This window comes from Labrus bergylta, chromosome 9 (assembly GCF_963930695.1).
Source record: "Labrus bergylta chromosome 9, fLabBer1.1, whole genome shotgun sequence".
Classification (NCBI taxonomy): domain Eukaryota; kingdom Metazoa; phylum Chordata; class Actinopteri; order Labriformes; family Labridae; genus Labrus; species Labrus bergylta.
Genome location: NC_089203.1, coordinates 17,477,729 through 17,491,471, shown reverse-complemented (window position 1 = coordinate 17,491,471; position 13,743 = coordinate 17,477,729). Strand labels below are relative to the sequence as shown.

Below are 13,743 nucleotides of genomic sequence, written 5' to 3'. Positions count from 1 at the left end.
AGACAACGTAATGTATACGAAACTTAATTTTACAACTAGTTCTTTGTAAAATAAAGAGTTGCATTAATTATGCTGGTTTCGCCGGCTGATTGGCCGTCATCTTGTAATACTAGTATTTCCGACGGTCATGAAGGAGGCGTACGTCTTAGTAGTTGGATTCGGCTTTTCCATTTAATTAGAGTCGGGGGTTTACATGTAGTGTGATATTAAAAACAAGGTAACACTGGGTACTTCTTCGTGTCATTACCATTGCGTATGATAGCCTATTCAAAGTTAAATACCAGCACTTCACGTCACATTAATGTTGATTGACACTTCTTTAAGTTTGCAGTTTAGCAACAGTCCTAGGCCCCTCTTTTAAAGGTGGTACAGTCCACGCGCAAAAACGTCCAAAACAAAAATGGCACATGAAACCTAAATGTGTGTTTTTTTGAGATTAACTAAGTATCAAGATTAAGAAAGTATCGAAAGCGAAACTGTTTTCACTGGTTGCTCTATGTCGTAGCAGTAATACAAAATACTTGTCCGCCCCCCTCCTCACTGTCACTCCGGCATGGCACTTCAAATGTCAACTCTGTTTACACATGTCAGAGCACCTCTGTCCAGCGGCCCTCTGAGTCGTGTCCGTGCTGACTTCCAGAGAGCCGGGGACAAGTTCAAACACATTGTATCTCCAGGAAGCCCCCAGCTGGGAGGGAAGCCAGCAACCAGTCCTGTCCGCGGCCACATTAACGCTCCGCACCGAGCTGGGAGGTTTTCTACTTCCCCGACAGAAGCAGCAGCTTGGAAGTCCAGCCAGGGGAACTGTTCCTCCTCCTCACCCGGGTGGAAGGGAGGCTGGCTGGGCAAGTTCGCCCTCGGTGCCGCCCTCGGAGTTAGCTCAGCTGCCCTGGTCCAGTTTCTCCACACCACAACCCGCACCGCCATGACCCAGAAAGTTAACCTAAACTCTGATGAAGGAGACTGGAAGGAGACTAAGGGTGAGGCATGTTCAACACGGGCCGAGATGATTTTTAATTACACATTACAACAGCTTTAATTGCTCAATGTTTTGCTCATGGATGAGGGAAAACTTGTGTGCTGTCACATGAGCAGTCCAGCTGTCAGTCACTGGCTGATGTTTGTGGAACTAGAGCAGCAAGTGCTTGCGAAAATCATTATAGCCAAGCAAATATAGTCCAAAGAACACATCTTAAACAGTTATATTAAGAATTTGTTTTGTCATTTTACAACAAATTACTATAAGCACACTCTATACACTCATGATAAACATACTCAAAAATACCCAAAACACAATATAAGTCCAAATGGATATCATAGGGGCGTCCAAAGTGCGGCCCGAGGGCCATTTGCGGCCCTTGAGGGGATTTTTTGCGGCCCGTGACTTCAAATGAAGAATCAGAAGATTTTGATTAAGATTGGCACATTATCTTATTTTTCTTTTTCATGTTAACAAGGGCTGAACAATATTCCTAAAATAGAAAATGTTCAGGAACATGTATGTTGTTTTTTTTTTTTTTTTAAATCTACAGCTTTTACTATTTTCCACATTTTTTTTGTAAACTGTGAAAAAAAACTTATGCAAAGTTTTTGTAAACAAGCGGACTGTTGTTTAACCATTTAATGACCTGAGCTAAATGCAGAAAGCTTTTCTAATAACATGAACCACGTTACAGGCTTGATTCTGAGAAAAAAACAAATTAAGTAGAACGAAGAAATCAAAATATTTGATTTCCTTTTATTAAAGGGTTTCTTTAGCGAGCCTTTTGATTCTGATCTACAAAGTCTTACTATTTTTAAAACTATATTTTAAAAAACAAAACCTGTGGCCCGCGAACGATTCTAAGACAAAAATTTTGGCCCGCAGTGGTGTCCAAAAGTTTGGACACCACTGATATAGGCCAATACAATAATGGCCTTGACGTTTTTTATTTAGATGACACACAGATTAGGACCAGTAGAAAGGGAGCACATTCAATTTGAGAAGCTGTGGTTGTTGTGTTATTGTTTTGAATTTTTTTTTTTTACGGCTTAACTATATGACAACAATTTTTAATCACGATAAATCAGTCGATATCGATAATTATCACAATAAATGTCAAATCATTATTTCTCTCATACCTAAAGGCTACATTTTGCTCCTGAGTGAAAGTTGAAGAATCCAGATGGTTAATTGTGGTTGAAACATTCCTTATTGTCAAAAACTTGACTAACTATGCTTGAACAAAGGAGCATTTCAGTATCATGAACACAGTGCTGAAAAACGCTGATATGACAGTTTGCTGGTGGGCAGTAACTTACTTGCCCGGTGCTTGCTGAGGGTCCACTAACACTTGTTTGGCACGTTTGGTCATTTCTTGCTTTTCGATGTGTTCTAACGGATGATATTGTTTCAAATGGTGGGAAAATGTTTGTGTTGTGGTGTAATTTTAGGATTTTAAATCTATCAAACATTTGTTATTTGAGTAGAGAAAAATTATACCGCGACAATTAATTATATTGCAATACTTATCATTATCGTTTTAGCGCCCAGACCTAGTAAGCATTAAATCAGTCTAGAAAGTTATTGACTTAATTAGTATTTTTCTATCTCAAAAAATAAATCTGTCACTTAATAATCTGGATTTTTTTTTTTTTTTTACAAAACTTCCACCAAGAGTTATATCTGTGTAATCTAGGAACTTTGGTTTATTATGTTTGTAGGCCTACTGCAAGGACTCTTTGACCTATTCCTCATGAAGATTTTCTTCTGGCATGTCAGAATTGGCATGTTTCTCTTTTCCATAAAGTAAATGGAAAAATAAAGTCAAATCCAGTTCTAACGTACTGTTGTTCTTCCATTCTTTCTCTCAGAGTTCTTGCTGTCTCTACCTGTGAAGGACAGACGTCAGTACTACAGGACTTCTAGCTCTGTGCCACTCGAAGACATCCCAGTGTGGACTCCTACTGCAGGTCAGACACCCAGCATCAGTCAAACTCAAAGTCTCTGTCAAGCTCATCTGGTGCTGAGACTTTCTGAGAGGGACAGAGAGACAGCCGTTCTACTCCTTCTTCTATCAGATATTTGGCCATATTGCATCTGATATCATAAACAAAAAAATAGGATAGTTATAATTTGTTTTGCAATAAACAAAGATATGGAAGCTGCTTTTTTTCTAAGTGTCATATGAGCTTCTTATGCATAAAAATGAGCAAAATTAAAACAGAATGCAAAAGATGATTAGCTCTGAATATGTTTTTACCCCAGTATCAAATATCAAAAGCATTATATTTTTTGAACACTTTTCAAAGCTTTACTGTCCCCTCATTTTCACCCGTAGACATGCCCTGCCATCAGTATGTGACAGCAAACAACAAACATATTTCCTTCTTTTTGCGTTTTCAAAAGTTATGGGGAATGGATATAGTGAAAATAGTTTGACTTTCTCTATTGGAATGAGTAATAAAGACAGTGTACTCTGAACTTATTCCTGCTGTCACCACTAAAAAGTATCACAGCTGAACCAAAATATCTTCTGAAAGAAAGGAACATTATTGATGAAATTAAGTCAATTTTTTCTTTTATCAATTAAAGTTAAGTGTGCAGGTACCTCTCCTTCAAACAGGAACAAAGAAAGTTTGTTTCTTAGTCAACTCTATCAAATGGACATTAAATGTATTCAGATTTATGTTCACAGTAGACTAGGGTCTAAAAACACAATCTTTTTTCCCAAAGACCATAATGGGACATAACAGCAGTTTCATGTAGTTATCATATAGTTTGTTTTAGTGTTCAAAACTTCTTCCATAACAGGTATAAGTAAATATTGTTAGTTTGGTAAATTTGTCTGTATTAGCTAACCTTAACAATGCTGTGTGTGTGTGTGTGTGTGTGCGTGTGTGCGTGCGTGCGTGCGTGCGTGCGTGCGTGCGCGCGTCTCATCATTATCAGGTGGTAGTGTGGAACTGTTGTACGAGAGGAATGCAATGTTGGACCAGAAGATTTCCCTCTACAGCGGTGACATCACCATGCTGGAGATAGATGCTATTGTCAATGCAGGTATGTATGTGTGTGTGTTTGTGTGTATTGTTTTTATTTTATATATTTAGAAAAACAGACGCATACTTAAGAACAATAAAATAAATATAGGCAAACAGGGAAACCTGAGAAAGGATTATGGATGAATACACTGTGGGTTAAAGCAGAGTCTGTTTGTGCATCCATCTGAAGGAAGTGTACAGAAATGTAGCACAAAAAGATGAAGCTGTGAGGATGGTTTTATGCTGTGATAATGGGAATGAGGCTTTCTCAGAGTGTGGGTGGGATAGCAACAGGCTTGAATATAGTTACCTACATGTTTGTACACACAGCAAACAACAATAGAAGAACAACAAAGGGGTTTAAATAAGGAGGAATGCTGTGTAAACTTCAAGCGAAAGAAAAAAAGCGACCTGAAAGCCAAGCTAGCTTTTATGTGAAGTCTCAACTACACAGATTATAAACAGAGTCCTTTGAAATTAAATGATGTAAATGAACCATAGTTACAGTGATTTGACTTTTTAAAGGCATCTTACTTTTAATATGTAGTCTGGTAAGAGTTGGTGATATGTGATGACAGAAATGTGACAGAAAAGTAAAAAAGCATACAATCGCTTATGACTGTTTTAACTGTTAAGGCACTTCACGTTAGCGTAAAGGGTGTTTTGTTTAGTGAATGGACCCAGCACAGCACGCACATTTAGTCCTGCAGATGTAGCGAGCATAAGTAAATATAAAAAAAAAAGTCTGATAAACATCCTTCACAACATCTGACATTTCTAAAAGTTCATTTTGACAAAGTCAAAAAAGTGGGTTCTTACCGAAAACCTTTTTGCCACGATAAAAGATGGTATTTAAACGATGTTAACAATGTTCATTTGTTTACAGTTCAACAATAATGCAATTACAGATTGTTACAAGGAAACATAATTGATACTGCTTTGTAATTATCCAAGGGTTAAACACACACATCAATATAATATGAACCAGTGTAATGTGTCATGTTAAGCATTATTACTAAGCTCAATAACAAGAAAAGTGTGTTTTCAAATGAACTACAATTAGTTAATATTGTCGTAATATAAGATGTGTAATGTATTAATGAAACCTACTATTTGTAATCAGTCATATTATCTTTATAAAAAGTGTTTTCTTATTACAGACTGGTTTAATATTCAGAAAAGGATTTGAGTTTTCTCAGTTACCATTAGGTGGAGCCCAAAGCCCGATCATGTACTGAAGACCTTTTTCCCACGAGGCTGTTTGGGCATTGGGAGGAAATTGAATCGGAGTCTTGGCACAGACGGGTTTTCAGGGGGGAGAGAGGCAGGCCAGCGTGCCTAAATGATGCTTGATGATGAGGCTTTAGCAGAAAATGATAGATGCTCATTGGCAGCTGACTGTCAGCAGGTGTACGCCGTGCCAGCATCCAGTGAATGTGTTGATCATTGACTCTCATTTAGAACATTACTGCCTGTGTGTGTGTGTGTGTGTGTGTGTGTGTGTGCGTGTGTGTGCTGGCAATCATTCATGCATGCATCTGCCTACAAATGTTTAGGTAATTATATATGTGTTTAGAAAGTGATTGTAATATGTGTCACTGCGTGTCTGTAGAAGCGACTTTGCGTATTTTAATTGGAGCTTTTTACAGAGTCGCACCATGCAAAGTAGCATGGAGTTAACAAGAGGAAACAGCTAGTAAAGTGCCATTTAGCAGAGAGGACGAGGCAAGGTGAGGGAGGGGAAGCTGAAAAACACAACAGCGCCAGAGGAAACATGACTGAGAGACGGAGTGTGAGAGCAAGTCAGCAGGCTGACCGACAAAGAGGGAGGGTAGAGTCTGGAGGAGGGAGAAAAAAAAAAAAGAGAGGTAAAAGAGAGGCAGGGAGGGGACACAAGCTTGTATTGAAGCCTCAGACTGCATTGCCATGGCAACAAGCAGGTACGGGGTATCCACAGAGGGTTTTTTTTTTTTTTTGGGGCTGCAAAGTCTCCTCATCCTTCTCTGTGTGACTGATGGGCTGGCCTGCCGCTTGTCTCTGTGGTCATTTTGTCGAGTAAGCAGCTGACCTTTCCAGCCGATGACTAACTGACTGACTAAGAGGCTGTGAGTGATGTCAGCCGCACTTGATGTGAAGTTTAAACAAAAGAGCAGACATCCAGGGACAATTACAAAAGAGACAGTTGGTAATGCTCATTTAGAAGATTGCTGGCACAATGATTCTCCTGTTACAGAAGAGGAAATAATCAGCAGTGCCTGTGGTTTGTGACATGTGGAAGGGAGTGCTGTGTCTTTTCTCTGGCTGCTCTGACGGCCTTGAAGAATCATTTAGCCCCTAAAGCAGCAAAACATTCAATTGAAGCCAACTGTGGCCAATTATACGCTGCACTGGCAGACTGGTAGGCAGGTTAGGAGGGGGGCTTCCAGGCCTGGCTGGTGGTTTGTAATTGACTGCAGGCGTACAAAAAACACTCATGGATGTTTGCATAATGAGACGAGCACACGTTCATATTTACAGATAAAAAACACTGGAGAGCTGAGGATGAACAGGTAGAAAGTAAGTCATTTCTTCCTCCTTTCCTCCGTCAGCTCTGATCGATCAGGTAAGCAGGGCGTTACAGGGGAGGCTGGCCGGCCGGCCTCTGTTTGTCGTTCGTGTCGCTCTCAATAAAGATTGGATTTACAGTAACTCTCTACTCCTCCTCCTTCTCCTCCTCTTCTCCTCCCCTCGCCCTCCTTCCATCCACACTTTTACAGCCCCTGGCTCCTGCCCACTCCTATAAAACACTACAAACATAAAAACCCACAAGCACTTAAGAGCTGTCCTGGTGAGGAGGAGGAGGGATGGGGTTTTTGGGTGGGTGGGTGTGGTGGGGGAGGAGACGGCGGGCAGAAACATCCTCCTCTTTACACCCCTCAATCACTCCATCCGGAGCTGGAGAGAGAGATGGAGGGGAGGATATATTGTCTCTGATGGGCTAGCTGATTAAGATGGATTGCACAATGAAATGGCGTCGGAGTGATGAGTTTTAGGGGTGTGTATGTGTGCAAGAGGGCGTGTGTGTGAATAGGACATCTCGGCAACTAACTTTGCATTAAAACCTTTTTTCAAATTGATTAAATGCAAATTTGCTTAGCTCTACTGAGCTGCATTTTCCCCCACAAAAGTTCTATCCCTCATTTCCATTCCAGCACTTTAATTCAGCTCAAAGTGTTGATCCTGTTTGACATGAAATGACATTCATTTCAGCCTACCTTTCTCTAGGTTAAAGAATTTAGGTTTGATGAAAAAGGTTTAGGATTTTTTGATTCACCGGGTTTTTGTATAATGTCCGTTTTTTACAGTGGACTGTGCTCAATGTGGGAGAGTTGATGCAGCGGCAGATTCAGCTGATAAATCTTTCAGGCTAGGCTATAAAACACTGTCCCTAAAATTAAGGCAGCCAAGTGATAAAGAATATTCTGCTCCTTTTCAAGTCTTTAGAGCTGAACCACTTGTCCTTGTCAAAATTTCTGCTTGCTGAGAGTCTGTAGGAGTGTGTGTGTGCAACCTTTGCCCTCGTGTTTTTAATTATATTACAGACATGTATGTCTCGTGCACACCTGTGTACAGCTGCACCTGCTTGTGCCACAAATAGGTGCAAAAAGCTGGCTGTGTGGTTGTGTTTGCAGCCAGGCTAGTGTGATCAGTGTACCTTTGCATGTGTTTCATGTGCAGGTGTTCTATTGTGTGTGTGTGTGTGTATGAGATAGGGTCTCCCAGGTTTTCCTCTGCAGGTCAGAGATAAAGCTGTTGGTCGGTGTTGGAAACCACTCACCGTGGCAACAGCTGAGAGATACAAGATTAAAGCCAATAGTTTTCTGAGCCTGCAGGTGACAGACAGGATGAAAGAGCGAGAGTGACTGTGGACTGTACTGTCACTCCTTTACAGATTAGAAAACTTAGAAAAGAAGCCCAGATGGACGGATGAAAGGATGGATAGCAGTGTTGGCGTACGCTGACAGACAGGTCTGGGAAAAAGTCACAGTTAGGTGAAGGGCGGCGACACTTCATGTCTCACCTTCCACAAAACGCGTCCTTGTTTTACTGTCGGTGTGCATTACTTTGACTCAGGTTCTTAAAAAGGAACCTGGTTAGTACAAGCTTTTCTTCAGAAAAGTCTTGGAACGAAAAGCACAAACTAGTCGTTCATGACTCTTGGCAGGTTTGCAAAATCTGTACCACTCACTGAATTAAGTAGAGATGCTTGTCAAAGCCTCAACTTAACAGGAATAATAGTAAAAGACTGGATGTGGGGTCGATACAGAGGTTAGGAACAGAGGCAGCTCAAACTCAATTGACTCAAATGACACAATTAAGCTGTGCAGATTAGTCATGGCTAGTTCAAAACAGAAGAAAAACACCTCTAGTGTATTCAAAAATACACACCGATCTGAAGATAAAATGTGAAGTGTTAAAAAATGAGAGCCCTTTTGCAACATTTGCTTCCAAATGAAGGCTCTGTGACATTTTTTTCTCCTGAAGTCTAATTAGAATAATTCTTCTGACGTGATTGAAGCTGCTGTTTATTTCAGGTGAGGCAGTGCATCGACTTTATTAAAACTCTGTAAAGAATCTGACACCGTATTGGCCTGAATATGTGACAGGGATTTTCTGTGAAACACCTGAAAAAAAGTGGGACAGTCTTGCCTTTTATATGCCAATATATTTTTAAACAATAGACAAAGCATTTTATCTCCATAGCGACTGTGCAGCTAATGACTGACGCTAGCTGTCACTCACAGCTGCAGTGTCAGGGGGTGACACGGTGATCAACTGGAACAAAGTGGCTCAAAAGTAGGTCAAGTTAACCAAAAACTGAGGTGGAGTTATGACGTCAATTTAAAGATAATGGTTGTCAATGCAGCATTTATCAGTATGAAATCACCACCTGAGACTGAGAAACTAGTGGACGATGTTAAACAGCTCTTTGCCTGCACTCACATGCAGGTGTCTGAAATCAGAAGGAGAGAGAGAGAGAGAGAGAGTGACGTCTGCTGTTAAGTCTCTACTTAAATGTATGGAATTTGGCACAACAGAATCATGAGTGATCCTTTTTAAAAGGGCAGTTCTGTTGGCACACACAAGAAAGAAGGCGAGATGGGACGAGTTGCTGTGTGTACTCAGAGAGGAGAGGTTCATGTGAGTGTGGAAATGTAAACTCATAGACATTATTATTTTCACATAAAACATAGATTTGCTCTTCAAAAAGTATTTTTCTCAAAAGAAGTTTTGAAAAAGGGGGGGGGTCGTCCTATAATCAGGCTCGTCTTATATTCAGGCAATTAGGGTTTATTATTTTTCACATTGGAGTATTTATATAGTTAATTAGTGGAAAACAAAGTAAGCAAAAAATCAGTTTCTCAAGGCATTGCTACACACTGTTTGTCACTCACATTTTTGTGCTCTCTTCTGTCAGGCAGTCCATTTTTGGCCCTTGGACATTTTTCCTCACAGTTTTCATGCTGTCCTCTCGGGCTCCCCGTCTTAAAAACAATCTTCAGTGTGACACAGTTTTTCTTGACTGCCTGACAGATGTTTGATGACTGCTTCGTTGGCCGTTCCCGTCACCACAGTTGTCGAGCGATGCTACCTTGCTGACTCGCTCCAGTTGTTTTCGTGGCACAGCTGCTTTGCTGAATGTGTTTAGACATTTAAATGGCTTGTCCTTGAATCTAAGACAGCTCCAATTTTTCACATGCAGTTTCAGTGTCAAAACATTAGGGGGCTGTTACAAATGTTGGTCTGTAATATGTCAGAAAATAATAATAATACCCATTCTGGTGTCCCATGGACCAAGGTGACATCTTTAAATGTCTTGTTTTGTCTTAAACACTAGGACATTTTCTTTACAATGATGTAAAACAGAGAAGAAAACAAAATCCTCACAAGATAGAACCAGGCTCATTAATAATTAATTAATTAGCCTATAGTTTCTGATGTAAATATTATTATTTAGGTCAATAAATTAAATAAATGAACAAGTGCATGGGATGTAAATCAAAAATGTTCCCAGGAGATGGTGGAGACCAAAAACAGAGATGAAAGAGAGTGAACGGACAAAACAAACCAATGGAGGGTTTCACTTTTGGCTCTTTGAATGCCATATTAAAAAAAAAAAAAAGTTTTATCATCGATCAAACTTGAACTCGCTGATTTTTCACCCAAAAATGTTTCAGCTACACAGCACTGTTAAAAAGCCTGATCTAGTAATAGGAGCTTGGATAAACCAGGCCGACATGTGAATTGTGAAGATCGAGTCTTCTGAGTCAAATAAATGGTAAATATCTATTAAAGATGCAAATCATCTTGAATTACATGAGGAACATCCCAATATCAACTTAATGTTTCATTAGTACATTGCTCTATATGAGGATGGGTACGTTGGGTATGCATCAATAATTGAATATCCTTGTTTGTTGAGCTTGAATGCTTCCATCGGGCCCGATATAAATTCAACCCAGCGCTGGAGCATCTTTTATTGATTCCAGGGAAGTCATGGTTGAGGATGACCGATAGCTGTAATGGGGCAGGTTGAGGGGCTATGTGGTTAGAGTGGATGAGGGGACTGGGACCTGGGAAGACATGGCTGAATGGATTCATACAGACAAGCAGACACACAGACAGACAGCTATTGACTAGAACAGCTTGAGGAGAAAGGTGAGAGGGAAGTGCTGGCTGATCCTGTTTGGTGATTTTAAGAGGATAAACCAGGCAGACCCTTGGCTCTGCAGGTAGATCCCCTAACAATAGCATTACCCTTCAGTGGCACAGCGCCACACTCCTTCTGCAAGGCTTCACTGATTCTTAGCTGTCTTTGTCAATGGGGCTTAGAGCTGTGCTTAGCGCCAAAATCAGCCTGGCAGACATCCCTGCTTTCAACATGCAGCTAGAGCGTGTATGGAAGATTGTCAGGCCTGACTTGTTGTAAATTGCTTCAGAGTGGCTAAAATTATTCTTCAGATTTCACCTGAGCTGAATTCTCCTCATTTGACTGGAGTAACAGAGGACATGCAGTGGGAATCTTTGCATGCTTAAGCAATTTATAAGGGATTTTCCAGCATCAAGCAGAGGATTAAGTGATTTTTGTCACAGTATCAGCTACAGTCTCTGGTACTTAAGCTCTTGATAGTCTGTTTGTTTTAAGTATGTTCATGATGTTGCAGTTATTAAAGGATAATCAAGTTGTTGCCAGCTGTAGTATTTTTTTTTTTCTGCCTGAGGAATTAATTTTTCCAAGGCTGCATTTCATCGTTTGATGACTGCCATCAAAGTCATCAGGACACTTATCAGTGGTTTAATCAGGAGAGGCGTGTTGTTATGATCCATACGGCCTCCCTGGTAGTAACAGAGGGTTAGAGGAGGCGATGGAAAGCCCACAACAGAGACTTCTCTTGCCTTCCGGGTCCCTCAAGTCCCACAGTACTTTCTCTATTTCTCCTTCTGTGCTGAAGTTACCATACATGTACCCCAGAGCTCCTGTCAGCTCCTCTTAGGACGGGCTCATATCTCAAGATGCAAAATGTCACACTAAATATGCCATTGCAGGGAATTTATTTAGATGTGCGTGTGCTCAAAAACGGGCCTAAAAAAACTGACACTTTAGAATATTCCCAAGTAAATCTATCAGTGTGTGTGTGGATGCATTATTTCTGTTTGATGAAAAATAAATAAAAATCTTCCACTTGAATCTACTAATCAATGTACTTTCTACAACATATATACCTACAACAAAGGACCATGAGGACCTCTCATACATGAGAGATATAAAAAAGAAAAAACATTAATGATATACTCAATACTTTAAAGAAAATAACTGAAAAACAACTCTGCTACTTATGTGAAAAAAAAGGAGTTTAAAGTGTATCTTATTGTTTACTTGAAATGTAACTTCAGTTCAAGTGTTGCTCCATGGAGGCAGAGGAGGTTTCAGATCCCTCGTGAGCTGCACCGTCTCTCCCTGCTATAGTAACTGAACCTCCTGTGCTCCGGTTCCTTTAGCAGTATCCCCACAGCGCTGAATTTGTGTTTTGTCAAAGCAGGGCTAATGGACACATTCTCGTAATAAGGCTGTCAACTGTCTGTACACATGAGCACTAACAGAGGCAAATTGGCATCGCTGATGCTGGTTTAGTTTTAGTGTTAGTTGATGTGCTGTCAGAACTTTAGCGCTGTCTTAACTGAGTCTCCTATAGACCATCGTACTGGCTGTATAATGAGGATTTCTCCTCATTAACTGAAAAACAAAACAACAACAAACAAAACAAAAAATAATCCAAAATCGAGCCAGCCCCGGGGCACAGCTGGGGACTGGATTTCAAGGTCGGGGCAAAAATATAGTTTATTTGGCTTTGACAATTTTTCTGCTTACAATCAAAGATCATTTTCCCCCTCGTGTTCTGTCTCTCCTGTTCATGATGAAAAACTTCACCTCTCTGCCCCTTCCCATCCTACCTGCCCATACAAATGCACACATTAATCAGTTCTATCAAAATTACAGCATGAACACGTTTTTCAATATGTAATGATAATAACAATAGTCTAAAACGTAATTATATATCTTTCCAAGACAAAACATCAACAAATAAATAAAATACTGAACGCTTAACAATCAAACATCTGCTACTAAACCAGGACCATTTCTTTTAGAGGGTCACGATAGTCTGAGTAATAGCTGTGTCACAGGCAGAGGTTAACACAGAGATGAAGCAGAGAGAATACTGAACAGAAGACGACAAAAAGATTTCCATGTTTTAGAAAAAAGAACAGTTTGCTGGGCTTTAAAGACGTGTTGTGTTTTTTAAATGATAAATGTAGCTTCTGTTTATTCGAGGCAATCAGGCAATCTTCAAATGATCAATATTTTCATTGGCTGACAGAGAAGCTTCAACTCTCAGATATTCTCATCTCTGATTAAACTACATAATGTCAGTGGATTTATTGGTCAATTGTTTGGTTGTTTAAATCTCAGCAATTTGTTGAAAAAAGAATCATCAGTTCTCCCAGAGCCTAAGGCCTAAGGCTCTTTTCAACATGGCTGAAAGAACATTAGTATTTGTTTAATGCTGAAACGCTTCATTGTACCACTTGATATAAAATGTTTTGTGTTTAATCTATTTCGATGTAGTGTTGTGAAATTTAGAAACCAATATCACCTACAGTACAGATATAAGTCAATTGCAGCGGCCTCACTGCACTCAGACTCAGTTTTTTAAGTAAACGTACTTAGTTCTGATTACTGGTGGTCACTCATAAAAGGAAAAACAAGCAGCGGAATAGGCAGGGAGGTAAAAGCATCCATAAAAAAAGGAAATAGTTACAAGAAGGAAGGGGAATAGGATGGCTGGAAAACGTAAGCAATAAATTCTGAGTGACCTTTATTCAGACTGAGCTGATGAGGGCAATGAGGGGCGGGCAAGAATCCGGTGATTGGAGCATATATGATAAGCGATAACGACCACTGCTGAATAGCGGGGAAACTGCAATCACGCTAACAACTAGAGACATGTCATATGTCTTATTTTATCCAAACCCATAGATATTTACTCCCATGGTGTCAGGCAAAGAGCGAGGAAACTTCACACTTTCCATCCTGGAACAAGAACATGTTTGCCATCTCTTCTGAAAAGTTTTCTACATGATGAGTTAATTCAAAATAAAGTGAAACTATGGAAATAATGGCCA

The 13,743-nt window shown here is 40.1% G+C and overlaps 1 protein-coding gene across 4 annotated transcripts in view; it reads left to right on the top strand.

Moving 5' to 3' along the window:
• The first annotated feature begins 186 nt into the window (after positions 1–186).
• Positions 187–13,743, top strand: part of macrod1 (mono-ADP ribosylhydrolase 1) — a 111,379-nt gene continuing 97,822 nt past the window's right edge. Inside the window, exons 1-3 of one of the 4 annotated variants that reach the window (XM_065958758.1) lie at positions 187–980; positions 2,854–2,952; positions 3,932–4,039. In XM_065958758.1, the coding sequence (XP_065814830.1) occupies positions 554–980; positions 2,854–2,952; positions 3,932–4,039 (634 nt within the window). In that variant the 5' untranslated portion in view covers positions 187–553. The remainder of the gene's footprint in view (positions 981–2,853; positions 2,953–3,931; positions 4,040–13,743) is intronic. The other 3 variants (XM_065958757.1, XM_065958756.1, XM_020635762.3) reach the window with 3 other exon arrangements.